Source organism: Gigantopelta aegis, chromosome 4, assembly GCF_016097555.1.
Source record: "Gigantopelta aegis isolate Gae_Host chromosome 4, Gae_host_genome, whole genome shotgun sequence".
NCBI lineage: Eukaryota > Metazoa > Mollusca > Gastropoda > Neomphalida > Peltospiridae > Gigantopelta > Gigantopelta aegis.
This window is the reverse complement of record NC_054702.1, coordinates 23,833,632-23,856,842: the sequence shown is the minus strand read 5'-3', so window position 1 is coordinate 23,856,842 and position 23,211 is coordinate 23,833,632. Positions and strand designations below refer to the sequence as shown.

General features: G+C 40.2%; 1 protein-coding gene across 1 annotated transcript in view; it reads right to left on the bottom strand.

Annotated features, from left to right (window-relative positions):
- LOC121370195 (protein jagged-1-like) overlaps positions 1–23,211 on the bottom strand; it is a 128,879-nt gene that overhangs the window by 67,678 nt on the left and 37,990 nt on the right. Inside the window, exon 2 of the mRNA XM_041495311.1 lies at positions 3,052–3,112. Within this exon, the coding sequence (XP_041351245.1) occupies positions 3,052–3,112 (61 nt within the window). The remainder of the gene's footprint in view (positions 1–3,051; positions 3,113–23,211) is intronic.

Sequence of the window (23,211 nt, the reverse complement as noted above, 5' to 3'; positions counted from 1 at the left end):
TATCACCAAGGTTGGTCCCAGTGAGAGAGTCTAGTGGAGGTAATTTAACAACCACCAAGGCAGAGTCTGGGAGGGGGCAATGTAACTGAACCACTATACCACTGAGGCTGGTCCCAGTGACAGTCTAGTGGAGGTAATTTAATGACCACCAAGGCAGAGTCTGGGAGGGGGCAATGTAACTGAACTACTATACCACTGAGGTTGGTCCCAGTGAGAGAGTCTAGTGGAGGTAATTTAACAACCACCAAGGCAGAGTCTGGGAGGGGGCAATGTAACTGAACCACTATATCACCAAGGTTGGTCCCAGTGAGAGAGTCTAGTGGAGGTAATTTAACAACCACCAAGGCAGAGTCTGGGAGGGGGCAATGTAACTGAACCACTATACCACTGAGGCTGGTCCCAGTGACAGTCTAGTGGAGGTAATTTAATGACCACCAAGGCAGAGTCTGGGAGGGGGCAATGTAACTGAACCACTATACCACTGAGGCTGGTCCCAGTGAGAGAGTCTAGTGGAGGTAATTTAACAACCACCAAGGCAGAGTCTGGGAGGGGGCAATGTAACTGAACCACTATACCACTGAGGCTGGTCCCAGTGACAGTCTAGTGGAGGTAATTTAATGACCACCAAAGCAGAGTCTGGGAGGGGGCAATGTAAATGAACCACTATACCACTGAGGCTGGTCCCAGTGAGAGAGTCTAGTGGAGGTAATTTAACGACCACCAAGGCAGAGTCTGGGAGGGGGCAATGTAACTGAACCACTATACCACTGAGGCTGGTCCCAGTGACAGTCTAGTGGAGGTAATTTAATGACCACCAAGGCAGAGTCTGGGAGGGGGCAATGTAACTGAACCACTATACCACTGAGGCTGGTCCCAGTGACAGTCTAGTGGAGGTAATTTAATGACCACCAAGGCAGAGTCTGGGAGGGGGCAATGTAACTGAACCACTATACCACTGAAGCTGGTCCCAGTGAGAGAGTCTAGTGGAGGTAATTTAACAACCACCAAGGCAGAGTCTGGGAGGGGGCAATGTAACTGAACCACTATACCACTGAGGCTGGTCCCAGTGAGAGAGTCTAGTGGAGGTAATTTAATGACCACCAAGGCAGAGTCTGGGAGGGGGCAATGTAACTGAACCACTATACCACTGAGGCTGGTCCAAGTGACAGTCTAGTGGAGGTAATTGAACCACTGCACCATGGTAAAAAGTAAAGTTTGTTTTATTTAATGACGCCACTAGAGCACATTGATTTTTTCATCTTATCATCGGCTGTTTTTTTAGAGGAAACCAGCTGTCGCCACATAGACTACTCTTTTATGACAGGAAGCAAGGGATCTTTTATTTGTGCTTCCCACAGGCAGGATAGCAAAAACCATGGCTGGTGTACAGTACTAGCTGGTCAGTGAGTGACAGAGACCCGTCAGGTGGAGGTGATGAAGTTGTAGGCCCATCAGTATTTACAAGTTGGAGCGGTATTTACAAGCTTCTAATTCCACTGTGTCGGTTCACACCTCACCAGCCAGACCAGACAATCACCAGCTGTCAGAGTCCAGCAGGCTGGCCATTAACGAGTGCCAAGCTACAGGAACACTGAGCAGAGACTACAGCAGACAGATCAGTATCAACACTGCCAGGTTCACCTGTATTACAGTACAGTAGGTGATCCACAGTATCAGGCACTTGATGAAAACAGGTGAAAAAAAGGAAAGGGGGAAAAGACAACAGAAGAGGAAGGAAGGAAATGTTTTATTTAATGATGCACTCAACACATTTTATTTATCGCTATATGGCGTTGGACATATGGTTAAGGACCACACAAATATTGAGAGAGGAAACCTGCTGTCGCCACTTCATGGCATACCCCTCATAGTCCATTTCTTGAGTGGTGAGGGGGCTTGTCTCAGTGACCCAGAGAGCTATGCCAGCAGGAGCTTTGGCTTCTGTTAGGGACACCCAAGGTGGACTGGTCCATGGGTAGAGGCTAGACTGATATGGACTAAGGGTGAGGCAACCCTAACAGAAACCAGAGGTATTGGGCCACACGGCACATTTTAATACCATGCATCAACAGCTATTATGACTACATGGACTACTCTTTTCGATTAGCATTTAATTCATTTCAACTTTATTTTCGTGGTTATATCCAATTAAGGTTCAAGCACGCTGTCCTGGGAACACACCTCAGCTATCTGGTATGTCTGTCCAGGACAGTGGGTTAGTGGGTTAGTTGTTAGTTGGTTAGTGGTTAGTGAGAGAGAAGAGGGTGTAGTGGCGTTACACCTACCCATTGAGCCCTTAAGAACTCACTCTGGGTTGGAGCCGGTACCGGGCTGTGAACCTTGTACCTACCAGCCTGTAGTCAGATGGCTTAACCACTGCACCACCGAGGCCGGTTTCGATTAGCAGCAAGGGATCTTTTATATACACCATCCCACAGACAGGGTAGTATAAACCACAGCCTTTGATATATACCAGTCGTGGTGAACTGGCTGGAACGAGATAACAGAAGAGATGGGAAAAAGGCTGGTACTATAGGTACAGGGTTCATATCCATCCAAGATCAAGAGTACAGATCACCGGGAAGGTATACAACTACTAAACACCAACTTTATTTTTATCAATAATGACTATTACACACTGTATAGTCAGATAGCCACAGTGTGTGCTCAGGATAGCAGTCTTCAACTATGGATAGATAGAAGGATGGATGGATGGATGGATGGATGGATGGGTGGGTTGGTGGGTTGGTGAATGGGTTTGGGTGGATAGATGGATGCATGCATTGGAGGGAGGGGTAGATGGATGGATGGGGTGGATGGGTGGATGGATGGATATATGGGTGGGGTGGATGGATGGTGGGTGGATGGATGAATGGATGGCTGAATGAATGAATGAACAAATGAATGAATGAATGAATTAATTAATGCATTAATTAATTAATAAGATAAGCATACAGAAATATTTTGTTTTTAATATAAAATGTTTAATAAATTTCATACTGCCACACACCTATGCAATAACCTCCCTATGTAATAATATAATAAACTTACGTAATGCCCCGTTCCTTAGCCTGTCCTGATCCCATGCTTCCACTACCAGTGTGTATGATCTCTGTAAACAAACAAATTCAAATTATTGGTCACAGAAATACTAGTACATGAAAGAAAGGTCTACAATAGATCACAAAACCATAATGGACACTATTTCATATTTTATATTTTCAAGACATTGGAAATACTATACTGTAAGCAGAAATTTGTTTTGGCCTTATATCCTCTGGCCTCAATTGATTTGTTTGGGGTTTTTTGTTTTGTTTAACTGGCGCACACTGATTAATTTATCATCGGCTATTGTATGTCAAACATACGCTAATTCTGACTCATAGTCATCAGAGGAAACCCGCTACATTTTTGCTAATGCAGCAAGGAATCTTTTATATGCACTTTTCCACAGGCAGGAAAGCACATACCATGGCCTTTGAGCAGTTGTGGTGCACTGGTTGGAATGAGAAAAAACCCAATCAGTTAAATGAATCCACCAAGGTGGTTCGATCCTGCAATGCAAGCACCTCAAGTGAGCACTCATACATATATATACATATAAATTATATAATAATTGTGTTTCCCTGATATGTTTCACAAGTGGTGCTCCTTGGACATCCCTAGCCATGCAAGACAGGCGTATTCCATGACGTCAGCCCATGCAGAATAAATTGGTCCACGTGACTTCTGTTGTTTGAGTTGATATTAACATTGGGTGATGTCAAGTAAATGCAAGAAATGCTTTTTATATTTCATAAAAACAAGGAAACCTGCTGTCATAATGAAATTATACTATCCTTTTCGGTTTATACTTTTAGTATAAACCATTTTTGGGTATGATCTTTTCAATGGTTATGATTGTTTTATTGTAAGATAAAAAAAAGAGTAGGTTTTTCACGTTTTCCCCAAATGCTTGATTTTCATCTATTGGAGGGGAGAAAAATAATCCTCCATTATGTATCCATGTGGGACAGGGCTATTCCACTCTCGGGTACATAATATGATGTCAGGGATTTGTCAAACCTCATCCCTGACAACAAATTATTTACCCTCGGTTGGAATAGCCCTGTCCCACATGGACACATATGAAGGATTCTTTTAGTATTGCATTCCACACATTCGACTTTTATTTTCCCTCCATGTCTCATAGCCTATAATGTAACCGGCGGTAAAGCATGCGGCAAAATGACGTACAAAATATAATTAAATACGAGTGTTCTTCCTTGTATGGGTACTCGAGTCCTGCTAGACTTGGCCCGTGCCCAAGTACTCAAGTACGCATTCCACCAAGGGGGTTTGATCCAGGGACCCGTGCACTCTATCGTCTGAGCTAAATCCTCACCCTTGCAATGAGGGAAATCAATTGACCTATGACCTACAGCACCTCGGATGAGCACTCTACAACCAAACTAAATCCCACCCCAATAATTGAAGACATAAAGATTTAGACACCGACAATTTACCACATTCTCTCATTGGTTATGAAAACATTCCACATTTCAAAGTATTCTTTGTGCTATTCAGTGCGCGGTACATGTATTCTTACCCCCCCAAACACCATACCTTTGAATATCATTACACTGAATATCAGATATTTCACAAGCATAAAAGAATTCCACAATTATATCATTAATCCACATTTATCACTGGCGGAGCACATTGTAAACGCACCCCTTATTACATTCCAGTTCACCTTATGATAAGTGTGGCCTATATTTCCGACTCCAATCAAGTGCGACTACATTGTATGATGACACTATGGTAAAGCGATTTCTCTTCAGTGCATACCGGTTGTTAATAATTCAATCTGCTGTCAGGTTTAATTCACACCCGTAGATATATCACTGAATAAGTGCTAATATAAGGTGCTATCATCTACTTTCCCACGGCTTGCCTACAATGGCTCTCAATAACAGGTGAAGAGGGATATCTCACCACAGATAAGAAAACGGGTTTTTAAACACACTATACTCTCCATGATATGCCAGTATTACCAATGGGTTGTTTTTCCTTATCTTGGAACCAGTCCACAGACAATCTTTTCTGAAGATCAAAGGCTAAGAAGAAAATATTTTTGGCACCCCAGCACATTACTTATATGTAGTGATATGTTCTTGTTTATGTAATGGACTTCTTCTTCAAACCAGTATTTATTAAAAAATTTAAAAGATAATAATAACAAGAAAAATAACAAGAACAAAATATGAATATACAGTGAAACCTCTCAAAAAGGGACCCTATGTAAACCAGAATTCCCTCAAAAAGGGACCCTATGTAAACCAGAATTCCCTCAAAAAGGGACCCTATGTAAACCAGAATTCCCTCAAAAAGGGACCCTATGTAAACCAGAATTCCCTCAAAATCGGATGTTTTACGGAGTCCCGTTTTAAAAACCAGTACAGAACTTAACCCATCACTGTATATGTATTCAATTCCTATAATAATTAAATCCAAAAATAAATACTCTTCTTATTAATGTTTTACTTCAATGTTCAAGGCTCAAAATTAATTTGTGAAGTAGGAAGGAATCTTTGCTTCTCAAATTGTAATCTTGAAGCAAAAGCTATAAATTGAGAAGCATTTCCATTTCTATCTAACACAGGCATTGATATAAATTCGACAATTGTGTAATATCTTAAAGATAGATGCAAAACTTGCTCATGAACCTGATTAGTATTACTATAATAAGATTATCACAAATAAACTAAACTTTTTGAACAAAGAATTACCAAAGAAAGGTCTTAATTTAAAATGTTCACACAAGGTTACCGAGTTAGGAGAAATATCTAAAGAGAAAACTATAATATTAATCCATGTTAAGGACTGAGTCTCATACAGGTATGCCTGCTCCTAACATATCCATATTTGTTATAGTCTGGAATACAAAACCCACTTAATAACGAAATTGTATGTTTTTTGTCCTATTCTATATAAAAATATTTGTATATAAATATAAGGCTTGTGCCCCCTAACCCCCCACCCCATTCCTAAGGGCCTGAAGAATTCTTTTTTAATATTAATCCATGTTAAAAACTGTAGCTCAGGCCTGCTTGTATAATGTCAGTAAATGTGTGATAGCCAGGCACACATGCAAACAAACAAGAGAAATAATATTCATCTTACAGACTATACCTCATGCCTTTCTCCTAATACGACTAAATTTGCGATGGCTTGAGACACAAAGTCTTATTGTCACAGTCTGTTTATGGAAGATTAACCCAAGTGGAAGGGGTTGTGAGCCCAAATATGAGGAACAAAGTACAAGTCACTTGTTGTTCCCAGCGGGATTAGCGGGACTTGAGGGTAAACAGCGTTCTTGTTGGTGTGATAATGGCGGGTTCAGAGGCACTTGACCCCCGAGATCCTCCACTGTTTGAGAGTGAACAAACCAGCGGGGATGATGACACTCATTACCCTTAGCACACATAATGACACTCCTGGCTGAGGTTTTTACCACACTGGAAACATCACTGTACTCATAGTAAAGAAATATTGTCATTTACATACACACACGTACATGATACTCCTGGCTGAGGTTTTTACCACATTGAAAACATCACTGTACTCATAGTAAAGACACTTTGTACTTTACATACACACACATACATGACACTCCTGGCTAAGGCTTTACCACATTGAAAACATCACTGTACGCATAGAAAAGACATGTTGTCCTTTACATACATACACACACATCAGACCCGTACGCAGAAATTTATATGGGGGTGCGTAATTGACGGCCCAAAGGGTCGGAGTGGCTAGGGGGGTCCGGAGGCATGCCCCCCAAAATGTTTTTAAATCTAAAATGCAGGAGATGCATTTTCCTGCATTCTGGGAAGTAAATTTGAAATGTTTCTTTGTCTCAAAATATGTCAAATATATTTTTTACACATCCACGGACGGACCTCGGCAGTCTATCGGGGGTCCGTATGCACCCCTCGCACCCCCCCTGTGTATGGGCCTGCACATACATGACACCGCTGGCTAAGTCTTTACCACATTGGAAACATCACTGTACTCATAGTAAAGACACTTTGTACTTTACATACACACACATACATGACACCGCTGGCCACATTGGAAACATCACTGTACTCATAGTAAAGACATGTTGTCCTTTACATACACACACATACATGCCACCACTGGCTAAGGCTTTACCACATTGGAAACATCACTGTACTCTTAGAAAAGACATGTCCTTTACATACATACACACACATACATGCCACCTCTGGCTAAGGCTTTACCACATTGGAAACATCACTGTACTCATAGTAAAGACATGTTGTCCTTTACATACACACACATACATGACACTCCTGGCTAAGGCTTTACCACATTGAAAACATCACTGTACTCATAGTAAAGACATGTTGTCCTTTACATACACACACATACATGACACTCCTGGCTAAGGCTTTACCACATTGGAAACATCACTGTACTCATAGTAAAGACATGTTGTCCTTTACATACATACACACACATACATGACACTCCTGGTTGAGACTTTTACCACATTGGAAACATCACTGTACTCTTAGAAAAGACATGTTAGAAAAGACATGTTGTCCTTTACATACATACACACACATACATGACACTCCTGGTTGAGACTTTTACCACATTGGAAACATCACTGTACTCTTAGAAAAGACATGTTGTCCTTTACATACATACACACACATACATGACACTCCTGGTTGAGACTTTTACCACATTGGAAACACCACTGTACTCTTAGAAAAGACATGTTGTCCTTTACATACATACACACACATACATGGCACGCCTGGCTAAGGCTTTACCACATTGGAAACATCACTGTACTCATAGAAAAGACATGTTGTCCTTTACATACATACACACACATACATGACACTCCTGGTTGAGACTTTTACCACATTGGAAACATCACTGTACGCATAGTAAAGACATGTTGTCCTTTACATACATACACACACATACATGACACTCCTGGTTGAGACTTTTACCACATTGGAAACATCACTGTACTCTTAGAAAAGACAAGTTGTCCTTTACATACATACACACACATACATGCCACCTCTGGCTAAGGCTTTACCACATTGGAAACATCACTGTACTCTTAGAAAAGATATTCTGTGCTTTACAAGAGCTCGCCTGATGCGTGGTTGCTCTAGGATCAATCCCCATCGGTGAGCCAATTGGACTATTTCTTACAGTTCTAGCCAGTGCACCACGACTGGTATATCAAAGGTCATGGTATGTGCTATCCTGTCTTTGGGGTGGATCCCTTGCTACTAATGAAAACAATGTAGCAGGTTTCCTCTCTAAAACTCTATTTTTGTACAAAATAAACTTGTGCAAAAAATAAGAAGCGAAAACAATGTATGTGAAATTCTGTATATGTATATATATATTACATTACAGAATTACTAATCAAGACTCACCATCTAAAATCTTGTCTACAAAGAATGCATTTCTGGCATACCACGCATAGACTATTTGTTATTTCCAAAATGCTTCTTACAATTTTTTGTAACCTAATGTTTACATTGTCCTTCTCATAGTAAACTATTTCTAATGCACTTCACAATGATAACCTTTTGGAAGTCCACTTTTACAACAGCCTCTTTTGAAGTGAGCACACTAAAAACGTCCAACACACACACAAAAATAAAAATAAACCCCAAAAACCAGGATTTTGATTTCACTGATTTTGCCCCAAGATTATCTCATAGCTGAAGGAGGACAATCGACAGAGAACACCCTTAACACAAGAGTGGTAGGATGTCATAAAAGATAATTCCTCTTGACAAGGATCGTGAATAAATCTCCATCCAGCATGATGAAGATATGAAGAGTCGCCCCATGGGACAGGTAGACATACGACTCGAGTCAGAAGTCAGCAGGTGGAACACACCTGAGACAATCGTCCAGGTGTGCTGTGATCAAGTGTAAGTGATACACCGTGTAATATATCATGTGATATGATCCTCTCCACACTGTGAGGACATGTTCCCACAGCTATAAGCTTTCAGTAGCACAAGATATATGTCGGTATCATCTGAAGTCGTAACTTGACTGGTAACTTAACTATAAGTATCGGACACCGTCACAGTTTTCACAAGATGAAAGTAACTAGGGGGTGGGGGGTAGTGGGCAGGAGGTTGGGGGTGGGGGAGGGGTGGAGGGGTATGGAGGGGGGAGCTATATATTAATTAATATTGTGGGGACAGTGTATAATGTTAATATTTAAGGAACCAGTTCCCCTTCCTTCATCACCCACAAGACTGCTAACTTTACTACGTATTTGACATTGTCATAGCTGTCAGAAGATAACTAACTGGGGGTGGGGGTGGGGGTGGGGGTGGGGGTGGGGGAGCTACTGGTATACATTAATTAATCTTTTAACTGTTGGGGGCAGTGCATATTATCAGATTTAGGGGACCAGTGCCCCCCACCCCTACTTTCCAGGCCTGGGGGGGGGGGGGTGCGACAGGTATGTACACACCCTCACAAATTACCAAAGGTCCATATTTTTTCTATCAAATTTACATAACGTTACGTAAACGTTTTTTTTTCATTGTTGCAAAAATCCTGTGTACGGGCCTGCTTTCCCTATACTTTGTATATATAACATCAGCATCTAGGAATTTAACTGGATTATAATTGTTTATTCACAGGTGAGTTGTCAGGATAAAGTTAGACTTGAAAAAAGTTTGTTTTATTTAACAACGTCACTAGAGCACATTGATTTTTTATCTTATCATCGGCTATTGGATGTCAAACATATGGTCATTCTGACAGTTTTTTAGAGGAAACCTGCTGTTGCCACATAGGCTACTCTTTTACGACAGGCAGCAACGGATCTTTTATTTGCGCTTCCCACAGGCATGATAGCACAAACCATGGCCTTTGTTGAACCAGTTATGGATCACTGGTCGGTGCAAGTGGTTTACACCTACCCAATGAGCCTTGCGGAGCACTCACTCAGGGTTTGGAGTCGGTATCTGGATTAAAAATCCCATGCCTCGACTGGAATCCGAACCCAGTACCTACCAGCCTGTAGACCGATGGCCTAACCACGACGCCACAGAGGCCAGTAGACTTAAAAATGTCACAACTAGCATGTTGAAGCTGAACTTAGTTGTACAGAGAATAAAAAGGTTAACATGGGATATCACCTTTATTCTGTATACATGTATGGTACTGTCACGGTAAGAACAGAACTAAAGGAAGGAAATTATTTATTTAACAATGCACTCAACACATTTTATTTACGGTTATATGGCATCGGACATATGGTTAAGGACCACACAGATAATGAGGGAGGAAACCCGCTGTCGCCACTTCATGAGCTATTCTTTTCGATTAGCAGCAAGGGATCTTTTATATGCACCATCCCATAGATAGGATAGCACATACCATAACCTTTGATATACCAGTTGTGGTGCACTGGCTGGAGCAAGAAATAGCCCAATGGGCCCACCGATGGGGATCGATCCCTAACTGACTGCCCATAAAGCAAGTGCTTTACCACTGGCTACGTCTTGCCCTAGGTAAGAACAGAAAACTAGTCTTGTTTAGTAGAGTTTACCAGCTGTCCTGTATGGGATAAGAAGACAATATTTTACATCACTGAGGTGTTAAAACATTTATTCTGAAAATTAAAAACAAATATTGTGAAAATGGATATACATGTACAAGCATTATATCAATATGTTATGCCTCATTCTCTAGATGCAACCCTACAACCAACACACCTGTAACGAGTTCTCTACCACTAAACTACACCTCATGCCCTAGTAGGTACAATCTTACCAGCAACACACCTGTAACGAGTTCTCTACCACTAAACTACACCTCATGCCCTAGTAGGTACAATCTTACAAGCAACACACCTGTAACGAGTTCTCTACCACTAAACTACACCTCATGCCCTAGTAGGTACAATCTTACAAGCAACACACCTGTAACGAGTTCTCTACCACTAAACTACACCTCATACCCTAGTAGGTACAATCTTACAAGCAACACACCTGTAACGAGTTCTCTACCACTAAACTACACCTCATGCCCTAGTAGGTACAATCTTACAAGCAACACACCTGTAACGAGTTCTCTACCACTAAACTACACCTCATGCCCTAGTAGGTACAATCTTACAAGCAACACACCTGTAACTAGTGATACCACTAAACTACACCTCATGCCCTAGTAGGTACAATCTTACAAGCAACACACCTGTAACAAGTGATACCACTAAACTACACCTCATACCCTAGTAGGTACAATCTTACAACCAACACACCTGTAACGAGTTCTCTACCACTAAACTACACCTCATGCCCTAGTAGGTACAATCTTACAAGCAACACACCTGTAACAAGTGATACCACTAAACTACACCTCATGCCCTAGTAGGTACAATCTTACAAGCAACACACCTGTAACGAGTTCTCTACCACTAAACTACACCTCATACCCTAGTAGGTACAATCTTACAACCAACACACCTGTAACGAGTTCTCTACCACTAAACTACACCTCATGCCCTAGTAGGTACAATCTTACAAGCAACACACATGTAACGAGTTCTCTACCACTAAACTACACCTCATACCCTAGTAGGTACAATCTTACAAGCAACACACCTGTAACGAGTGATACCACTAAACTACACCTCATACCCTAGTAGGTACAATCTTACAAGCAACACACCTGTAACTAGTGATACCACTAAACTACACCTCATACCCTAGTAGGTACAATCTTACAAGCAACACACCTGTAACTAGTGATACCACTAAACTACACCTCATACCCTAGTAGGTACAATCTTACAAGCAACACACCTATAACGAGTTCTCTACCACTAAACTACACCTCATACCCTAGTAGGTACAATCTTACAAGCAACACACCTGTAACGAGTTCTCTACCACTAAACTACACCTCATACCCTAGTAGGTACAATCTTACAAGCAACACACCTGTAACGAGTTCTCTACCACTAAACTACACCTCATACCCTAGTAGGTACAATCTTACAAGCAACACACCTGTAACGAGTTCTCTACCACTAAACTACACCTCATACCCTAGTAGGTACAATCTTACAAGCAACACACCTGTAATGAGTTCTCTTCCACTAAACTACACCTCATACCCTAGTAGGTACAATCTTACCAACACACCTGTAACAAGTGATACCACTAAACTACACCTCATACCCATGTACATGTAGGTGCAAGGTTACAACCAACATACCTGTAATGAGTGCTGTACACCCTGTTCTCTAGGTACAAGCAGACTTTTAAAAAAACCTTGACATCATCATTGTTATGTAACTCAGTGCCAGAAGCTTGGCACAAAATGAGTTTGCCATCTTTCTTGGTGTGCGGTGGATGGCACTGGTTTCCAAATATTGACAATCCTGCCATACTCCACTAGCAGCTCATAATGAGACTGAGGGACTCCCATGATCAGGTAACAATTCTTCACTGATAGGAAAGGAAAAGAATGTTTGTTTAATGACTCTTCAGCACACTTTAAACTGTAGTTATTTGGTGTCTGACATATGGGTATGTCACCATTTAAGTGTTTCACTTATAAATATGGGTGGGGAGGGAGATAGAGGGAGAGGAAGAGAGAGAGAGAGAGAGACAGACAGACAGACAGACAGACAGAGAGAGAGAGAGTGAGAGTGAGAGTGAGAGTGAGAGTGAGAGTGAGAGTGAGAGAGAGAGAGAGAGAGAGAGAGAGAGACAGACTGGGAGAAACTGGGGGAGAGAGAGACTGGGAGAAACTGGGGGAGAGAGATAGAGAGAGAGAGAGAGAGAGAGAGAGAGAGAGAGAGAGAGAGAGAGAGAGAGAGAGAGAGAGAGAGAGAGAGTGACAGAGAGGGGGGTGGGTGGTAATCAGCTGCTGCCACATACACTAGTGAATAGTAGCAAATGATATCTTATACCCACTTTCCTACAGACAGGACAGCACATGTTATGTAGACTTTGCTCTATCAGTCATGGATACTGGTTAGAATAGGGTAAACCCCCACTGAGTTACATGCTATCTCAATTACAGATCACAGTAAACAAACTTTACTATGATGGAACACTGCTCTAGTTTCCAAATGTTGTTAATAAATCTACTTTGTTGACTTTAAATTGCATCTCGACTGTAACTCACCGATGATAATAAGGTATATAATACTAAACCAGTTTCCCATGAATGCTATATTTATGGCCATGGTATGTTACATACTGTCCTGTCTGTGGGAAAGTGCATTCTAAAAGATCTCTGTCTCAATATCAATCTGTCTGTGTGTGTGTGTGTGTGTGTGTGTGTGTGTGTGTGTGTGTGTGTCTCTCTCTCTCCCAGTCTCTCCCAGTCTCTCTCTGTCTCTCTCTCTCTCTCTCTCTCTCTCTCTCTCTCTCTCTCTCTCACACACACCACACGGCCAGAGCTTATAATGTGCTTAGTCAGGTGTTGTTAAACAACTATATTCCTTTCTTTCCTACAGACTACCTGTTATGAGTAGCTCTTGAGCACTGTTCCCATGATCAGAAATGACAGTTTTAATGGACAGGTGGCTATCAAATCTACGTCCGTTGTCTTGTGATGATGTATAGATGTCAATTCACAATGTGTCAGTGAAGAATGACTGACAAGTGTCCACCACTAACCAACAGACAATGACACCAAATCCATCATCATATTGACACCCTGTGAAATCTCAGTTTTTACTACCTGTGGGTGTGGAACATAGCCCAGTGGTTAAGCGCTCGCCTGATGTGCGGTCAGTCTAGAATTGATCACCATCAGTGGGCTCATTGGGCCATTCCTCATTCTCACCCAGTGTACTATGACTGGTATATCATAGGCACGAAATAAATTAAAGAATGAAACTACATAATGCAATCATTTGTCGGCTAGTTCTATGAAATGAGAACCTGTAACAATGTTTTTTTACTGGTTGGTAGCCATGGTGATACTAAGTTAAGTTTCAACCCTGTCAAACCGTGTTTTTCATTTTCTTTCTGCCACCCACCCACCTGTTTTCCCTCACCCACTTGTTACCTCTCTTATTCATTCCCATAGTTCTTGATTTTGCTTCCATCTCCTTCCCATTATATCCCACCTCACATTCCACACCCCTCACCCAACTGCCATTCCATCCCCATTCCTTCCTTCCTTTCTTTCCTGTCTCTTTCTTTTCCTCAAACTCCCTTTCTACTCCCAACCCATTTCCAGCAGCTAAGTTCTAAGGACCGGCCTCGGTGGCGTCGTGGCAGGCCATCGGTCTACAGGCTGGTAGGTACTGGGTTCGGATCCCAGTCGAGGCATGGGATTTTTAATCCAGATACCGACTCCAAACCCTGAGTGAGTGCTCCGCAAGGCTCAATGGGTAGGTGTAAACCACTTGCACCGACCAGTGATCCATAACTGGTTCAACAAAGGTCATGGTTTGTGCTATCCTGCCTGTGGGAAGCGCAAATAAAAGATCCCTTGCTGCCTGTCGTAAAGAAGAGTAGCCTATGTGGCGACAGCGGGTTTCCTCTAAAAACAGTGTCAGAATGACCATATGTTTGACGTCCAATAGCCGATGATAAGATTAAAAATCAATGTGCTCTAGTGGCGTCGTTAAATAAAACAAACTTTACTAAGTTCTAAGGGTAAACAGGTTTGCTCATTGTCATTAACACACATTCTGAGAACATAGTATGTACTATCCTGTCTGTGGGATGGTGCATATAAAAGATTCCTTACTATTAATAGAAAAATGTAGCGGGTTTCCTCTCTAAGACTATATGTCAAAATTACCAAATGACATCCAATGATTAATAAATCAATGTGCTCTAGTGGTGTCGTTAAACATTTTGGGGTTTTTTAAACTAAAAACTTTAACATACATTCTTGTACAGTGAAACCTGCTCTAGCGGCCAATTGCAATAACCAGCCACCTGTGTTAAAAGGCTTCATTTTTATTCTTACAAATCATACAATTTTATAAACTGACCTGTATTCAGTATCCACCTCATTTAAGATGCAACTTTGGTAGCTATTTAACACGGGGCGAGATATAGCCAGTGGTAAAGCGCTCGCTTGATGCGCGGCCGGTTTAGGATCAATCCCCATCAGTGGGCCCATTGGGCTATTTCTTGTTCCAGCCAGTGCACCACAACTGGTGTAACAAAGGCCGTGGTATGTACTATCCTGTCTATGGGATGGTGCATATAAAAGATCCCTTGCTGCTAATCAAAAAGAGTAGCCCATGAAGTGGTGTCAGCGGGTTTCCTCTCTATATATATCTGTGTGGTCCTTAACCATATGTCTGATGCCATATAACCGTAAATAAAATGTGTTGAGTGTGTCGTTAAATAAAACATTTCCTTCCTTCCTATTTAATGCAGGTTGGACTGTATATGACACAATAAACTGTTATTTATTTGATCTTGCAAATTAATTACATTGGTTTGTGCATCACTGCACTCTTTCAACATACATGTGGTCTCTATCACTTCGAACAAATGATTTTGAACAAACGACTTTCTATTTTGAAACATATTCAGGACTTTCCTACTTGGACAACATAATAAAGACCCACTCTTCTGTTAAAACTACAAGTCTGATGACAATAATTCTTTTTATATATGTTTCTTTTCAAACATATGCTGCTGCATACAATGACAAAACGTAGAATATCAACCATAAACAACAATATTAAATGTCTATGTCAAAAGTGTAATGAATTTATTGCAATCTCTCCTACAGAGTTCCATATGCTCGAATGAACAGCATGAAAGAGTTGAACCATTTTTTCCCTTTTCTTCAACAGTTGAATGTTTACCTGTGAAGCCACAAACAAGATCTTTCCTGTACAACATGGAATTGTAAAAGCTTCGAGTGCATAGATCCATGTACAACAAATTCAAAGAAGCACATTGTTTAAAGGGACAGACCCTAGTTTCAGCCAGTGAAAATTAACACTAAGTCTAGTTAATCTACAAACCTGTAACACATTTGGATAAAGTTACAATTGAGTGAAACCTGAGTTTGTGACTTTGAAATGGTGACATACCCTCTAAAAATACACTAAAACTTGACTGCATAACTGTTACTTCTCAAGATGCACACAAATTTTTTAAAATATGAGAAATACATTTTGTGATATTAAAAACACCAGGATAAGCAACAACACTTCGAATGTACAGAAATGGATAATCTAAACAATAAATTCTAAGTGAAGTATGATTTCAGTTATCAAAAAGGGCTCTAATAGTAAAAAATATTCCTTAGTGTTTAAAAACTAGGGTATGTCCCTTTAATCATTGGCCATTAAATAAATGGACCATGTCACAGACACCAGTCTTTGATGTACCAGTTGTGGGACACCGGTAGGGATGGAAATACTCAAAATCATAGGTTAACTCAAAGATGTTAAAAGAAGAAACCACATGCATACCACTACTGCTACAAGAAATAAATAAAACCCAGCATAAATGTGATCTTGTGTACGTTTATTTAAGTGATAGTAGGGTATTTTATTCAGTTCTGTGGAATTCACTGGGTGTGAAAACATGGAATTAACAACTTAAATCAATTATTTATGTGTCCTGGGTTCCTAGATATTGACAAATTTGTTTTTTGATGGTGGCCATATTGAAAACCAAGATGGCAGCCACAACTGTAGTGAGATCGTATGTGTCCTGCTTTTATATGAAAAGGTATTAAAAATTGTGCCAGTATTGAAATTTTAAAGGCTTTTTTGACAAATTTGTTTTTTAATGGGGGCCATTTTGAAAACCAAGATGACAGCCACAACTGTAGTCAGATCGCATGTGTCCTGCTTTTATATGAAAAGGTATTAAAAATTGTACCAGTATTGAAATTTTTATACTTTTTTCACATTTTTAATTTTGTTTTACCTAATCTACTAGACTAGAAGAACTTTTGACATACCAGTCATGGATGACTTCTTGAGATGGACGAAAAAAACCAAGAAAAAAAAAAAACATGTCGATCGAGGGTGATCGATCCTATGACCCAACGCACCTCAGGTGAGCACTGTACTACAGTGTATATGTAATAGGATGTATTATGTCAAAACCTATGAGATGTGGAGAATTCCATTCACAGTGATTGCTTTAATGATGGCCGTGTGCCAAAGAATGTAATCAATTAGCTGATTCAGCCGTTTTTTCTCAACACTGATGTGTTTTGCTAGCGATAACAAACGTACAGGAGTACATCTAACGGTTTATTACCTTCAAGTGAATATTCTTCTTGACTAATTCATTTAGTTTTCTGGGTTTAGTGGCAAACATGCCACAACTGTACTACAGTGTAAATTGGCAAATGCCTGTACATGCATTGGCACCGGTGTGTTCCACAAACAGACGCAGGATTCATAAACATTTGGTTTTAAACTTAAGTTTTAAAAATGGAGAGATCAAGAGGGAAGAGCAGAGAGCAAGTATGGTGGAGGTGAGAGGGAGGGAAGGAAGGAAATACAGAGGGAGGGTGAGAGGAGAGAGAGAGGAAAGAGGGGGAAGGGGGAACAAGGAAAGAGGCGAAATGTTTTTTGAGAAACCAAGAGAAAGAAAGACAGAGTGAGAAAGAGGCAAGAGAGGCAAGGAATGTCTGTTTACAGACACCCTAGCACAGATTTAATAAACAGTCAGAGATAATAAAGAATGGATAGAGAAATGGATGGATATATGGATGGATGGATGAATGAATGAAAAGAAAGAAAAAAGCAAGAATGAATGAATGAACAATGAATGAATGAATGAATGAATGAATAAATGATTGAATGAATATTTAACAATATCCTAGAACAAAAACACACATCAGTTATTGCTGTGTGTCAAACAAAGGTAAACGATGAACAACTACCGGTATATAAAGATTATCAATTATTAACAGTGTAAATGGCTGTGAAAGAGTTACATTCGTGAAAGACCAATACAACAATGCATATCAACACAAAATAACAAAAATGAAATCTAATAAAAGCCCAAATCTTATGGTTAAACCAAATAAAATTACATAGACAACAATAGTAACATATGGGGCCGAATTTACGAAGTCTGTTTTTCTCTTACACACATTAACTACATACATTTAAAATGCTTAAACACCTGCGTTTAGAAAAATACACTTCATAAATTTAGCCCATGTAGTCTAAACTGCTACATTTTTCAATCAACATATGGTGGGATGTAGCCCAGTGGTAAGGCACTCGCTTGATGCGCGGTCAGTTTAGGATCGATCCCAGTCGGTGGGTTATTTCTTGTTCCAGCCAGTGCTCCACAACTGGTGTAACAAAGGCTGTGGTATGTACTATCCTGTCTGTGGGATGGTGCATATAAAAGATCCCTAGCTGCTAATCGAAAACAGTAGCCCATGAAATGTCGACAGCAGGTTTTCTCTCTATATCTGTGTGGTCCTTAACCATATGTCTGATGTCATATAACCGTAAATAAAATGTGTTGAGTGCATCGTTAAATAAAGCATTTCCTTCCTTCCTTCCAATCAACATATACACACCATGGATGTAAATACTACCTAACCTTAAAGTAAATCAGAAAATTTTTTCGGGGTTAAGCTGTTCATTTCAGACATAAAGGGGAGTATCTTTGACTACCCCGGTTCTGTACACAAATTGTCATCCTATTTTAGTACGACCCCACGTTTAATAAACAACAGTAGCTGGTACATTGCCACTATAAAGCTGAGATTCCTTTTGTCCGGTTGCGTTTACGGCTCCGTTTTACGACTCCGTTTGCGGTTGCGTTTACAATACGTTTTGAGTGAATCCATTTGACGGCAAAGTATGTGTTTATACAGCCTTTTGGCAGAAAATTATCATGGTGTCAAAAATTACCGCACGGTGAAATGGATGAATCGCCCCACGGAGCGATTGAAATAAGCGCATGCGGCTTCGGATAACTAAACGCAAACGGATCGCACTAATGGAATCACTCTCACCTGGAACAAGCTGGCTTGATTAAACCGCACCGCACCGCAAACGGAGCCGCAAACGCAACCGGACAAAACGAATCTCAGCTTTATTCCAATTAAAATACACCTGCGATGTCACAGTATTGTCTCAACGCTCCATTATTTTTCAGTAACAGAGGGATGAAACCCTACTTAATTAACTCACCAAAATCATTAAACTCCATACTAACATATATTCACATAAAATTATTATTCAGTGGTGTATTTTAAGATGGGGAATATCCTCGTAACTCTCCATTCCTGAAAAATAATGGGACTCGGTCCTAGCGGGTCTCATCTCCATTATTTTTCAGGAATGGAGAGTTACTCGGACATTCCCCAATACTTAAATTATAGGAATTTACTGGTAAGATGAAATAACATTTAATAACAACAAACACTATCACATTTATCACCAATGACAGGACTGGTAGCATTAACTGTGGAGTGAAAAATTGGATGCACTTCAAACTTTGATCTGCTGAGATACTATTTGGTGTACTACAGATCTTAAATAGACCTAATTAAAATTGTGTAGAGGTACTAGACAATGTGTGCTGCTTAACCATTCTCAAGGAATAGAAAGAAAAGGAGTGAGGGACAGAAAGAATTTTTTTTTTTTTTCTAGAAGCCTTATCCAGACTTGCATCTACAGTATTATACACTATTTACTTAAATTATTTTCTTTAGAAACAAATATACTTCAACATATATTTACCCTATTTCCATGTACAGACATTTACTTCAACATGTATTTACTAAATTTATCAAGAGTACATTGACAGGTTCACAAGCATACATACAAATATTGGTACTTTTACTGCAATACTACTGCAATCTAATACAGATCCACAAGGCGCAAAAAGAGAAATTAAGAATAAATCTTCTCTTTTTTTTGTCAGTCAATTAACAATGTTTACAACTTCTTCAAAGCTTTACGAGCGAGGCGTCGGAATGCAATCAGCACTAACTATGAGAAAGTTGCATATTTCATCAACAATAAAATGACGAGGTTGTGTAATGAGCGAATCTTAATTGCCTGCATATATCAGAATGTGTATTTACCCTAGCCACAGTGAGATGCAGCAAGACGCGGGGAATTGTGCTTCAAGAATCTGCTGTTGCTGGCCTGCGTATGTTAGTGTCACATGTTCGTGAATGATGATCCAGGGGGCTGTTCTAGAGCTGATCACAAGAGGGGAAGGGGGAGGTGGGAGGATTTCTAGTATATTGAGTCCACCTAGGAATATGTTCACACATTACAGGGCTCAAAGGAAGGAAGGAAGGAAATGTTTCATTTAACAATGCCCCCTGGATGAGTTGTGGAACGGCCCTAACAGAAACAGTAGCCTCTACACATCACAAATACATCATGTTGCTCACATTATTGATGAGCTGCTCAATGAACCCCCTGGATGAGTTGTGGAATGGCCCTAACAGAAACAGTAGCCTCTACACATCACAAATACATCATGTTGCTCACATTATTGATGAGCTGCTCAATGAACCCCCTGGATGAGTTGTGGAATGGCCCTAACAGAAACAGTAGCCTCTACACATCACAAATACATCATGTTGCTCACATTATTGATGAGCTGCTCAATTGCAGCTGAAGGATTCACACCATTTACATGAACTAATTATTCCAAACACATAACGGCAGCCATCTTACTCTGTCTTTGACTTTCACAAACAAGACTTTTCTGTTTTTTTGGTTGTTTAATTATAGAAGGACAATTTGTAAACAAGTTTTCTATGTCAATAATATTTTGACCATTATTTTTCTGGCTTTAATGTTTTCATGTATGTTTCAAAGTACAAAATAAAGTAGTTTGTTTGGTTAACGACACCACCGTAGCACATTGATTAATTAATCATCGGCTATTGGATCTCAAACATTTGATAATTTAGACACACAGTCTTCATTTTTCATAAGCAGCTAGAGATCATTTAAAGACCTATTAACTGTCCATGTGTGGAAAATATTTTAATCCACAGACAGGATTATACAAAACTTGTACATCAATTAAAGTCTCAAGTTAAAGTCTGTTATGTTTAATGACACCACTAGAGCACATTGATTAATTAATCATCGGCTAATGAATCTCAAACATTTGGTCATTTTGACATGCAGTCTTCAGAGCAAATATGTTACATTTTTCTATTAGCAGCAAGTGATCTTTTATATGCACTTTCCCACAGACAGAACAGTACATACCATTAATTCCATCCCTGGAATATAATTATGATTGATCACACTTGGTGGAGACACCAGAGGCTTTTCCAACCCAAACAGGGGTCTAATTCACTAAACTCTTGCAAACTTTGCGATCTAGCAGAAAAGAAAGAAATGTTTTATTTAATGACACACTCAACACATTTTATTTACGGATATATGAGGTCAGATATATGGTTAAGGACCACACAGATTTTGAGAGGAAACCCGCTGTTGCCACTTCATGGGCTACTCTTTCCAATTAGCAGCAAGGGATCTTTTATTTGCGCTTCCCACAGGCAGCCCCTGCACGTGCTGTAACCTCACCGTGGTGCAGGGGTGTAACATTCTCTTTGAGAATGGCCAATACAGCACAAATTGAAGTTTAGAGTAAAATTTAGTATCCGTAAAATTCTGTGATATTTGTATTTGTATTTATGCACAGTTCTTTACACTGTTTTTGTTTAAACCTTGAATTTTTATATTGATGTTGATCATCACTTTATTTGTTTGCATTACCATAGTTTGACACCCAATAGCTGATGTATTTTTCGTGCTGGGGTGTCGTTAAACATTCATTCATTCATTCATTCCCACAGGCAGGATAGCACAAACCATGGCCTTTATTGAACCAGTTATGGATCACTGGCTGGTGCAAGTGGTTTACACCTACCCATTGAGCCTTGTGAAGCATTCACTCAGGGTTTGGAGTCTGTATCTGGATTAAAAATCCCATGCCTCGACTGGTATCCGAACCCAGTATCTACCAGCCTGTTGACCGATGGCCTAACCACGATGCCACCGAGGCCGGTTTGCGATCTCGCAGTGCAATGCTAAAAGACTTTCAAAGAGGATGCTTTGTTGTCTAACAGAGCCTAAGAGAGCTTTGTTAATTAGGCCCCTGGCTTCGTATTCATAAACGTACTTATCTATGTACTTTAAGTATGTATTTAGGTATCATACATTGACTTAAGTACGTTTATGAATACGGAGCCAGATCCCCAGGACTGGTATATCAAAGACTGGTATGTGCTGTCCTCATTCACTGTTGCTATTTGGTAAGAGTAACATTTATGTGATGGCAATGTGTTTCCTATCTCACTCAGTAGCCATCATCGGTGATTGGGTGGGCAACTACAAAAAAATGATGGAGACATTCAGGCAATATAAGCTGGCCTGAAAACGTTTCGCCATATATTTCCATCATTCTACACACAATATTAGTTGTAATCCATGTAAAGGTATCTAACAATTCATTTGCAATGTTGAGATGTATAATGCTAATATGAATAAATGTTATTGAGATTCTGGTATTTTATTTTTTAATTCTGGCAAAAATCAGCAAACCCCTACACAAATGGAAGGAAGGAAATTTTTATTTAACAATGCACTCAACACATTTTATTTACGGTTATATGGCATCAGACATATGGTTAAGGACCACACAGATATTGAAGGAGAAAACCTGTTGTCACCTCTTCATGGGCTACTCTTTTCGATTTGCAGCAAGGGATCTTTTATATGCACCATCCCATAGACAGGATAGCACATACCATGGCCTTTGATGTACCATTTGTGGTGCACTGGCTGAAGCAAGAAATAGCCCAATGGGCCCACTGATGGGGATCAATCCCAAACCAACCGCGCATCAAGCGAACGCTTTACCACTGGGCTACGTCTCGCCCACCTACACAAATGGGAGGCAATATGCCTATGATAGCCATATTATATCATGTGCTTGGAAATACTAAATTTATTATTTTTCCTTTTCTTGTCTAGATTCTTATTAGCTACTACTAAGACCAAATTCTGGTTTCTCAGACAGAACAGCACATACCAGTCATGATTCATCATGCACTGGCGAAATAAAAGGTAGGGGGCATGAGTAGTAGGGGTATCTGGGGAAGAAATTTTTTTACATCATTTACGGTTAGGCCAGTCTATATGACACTGGCTAC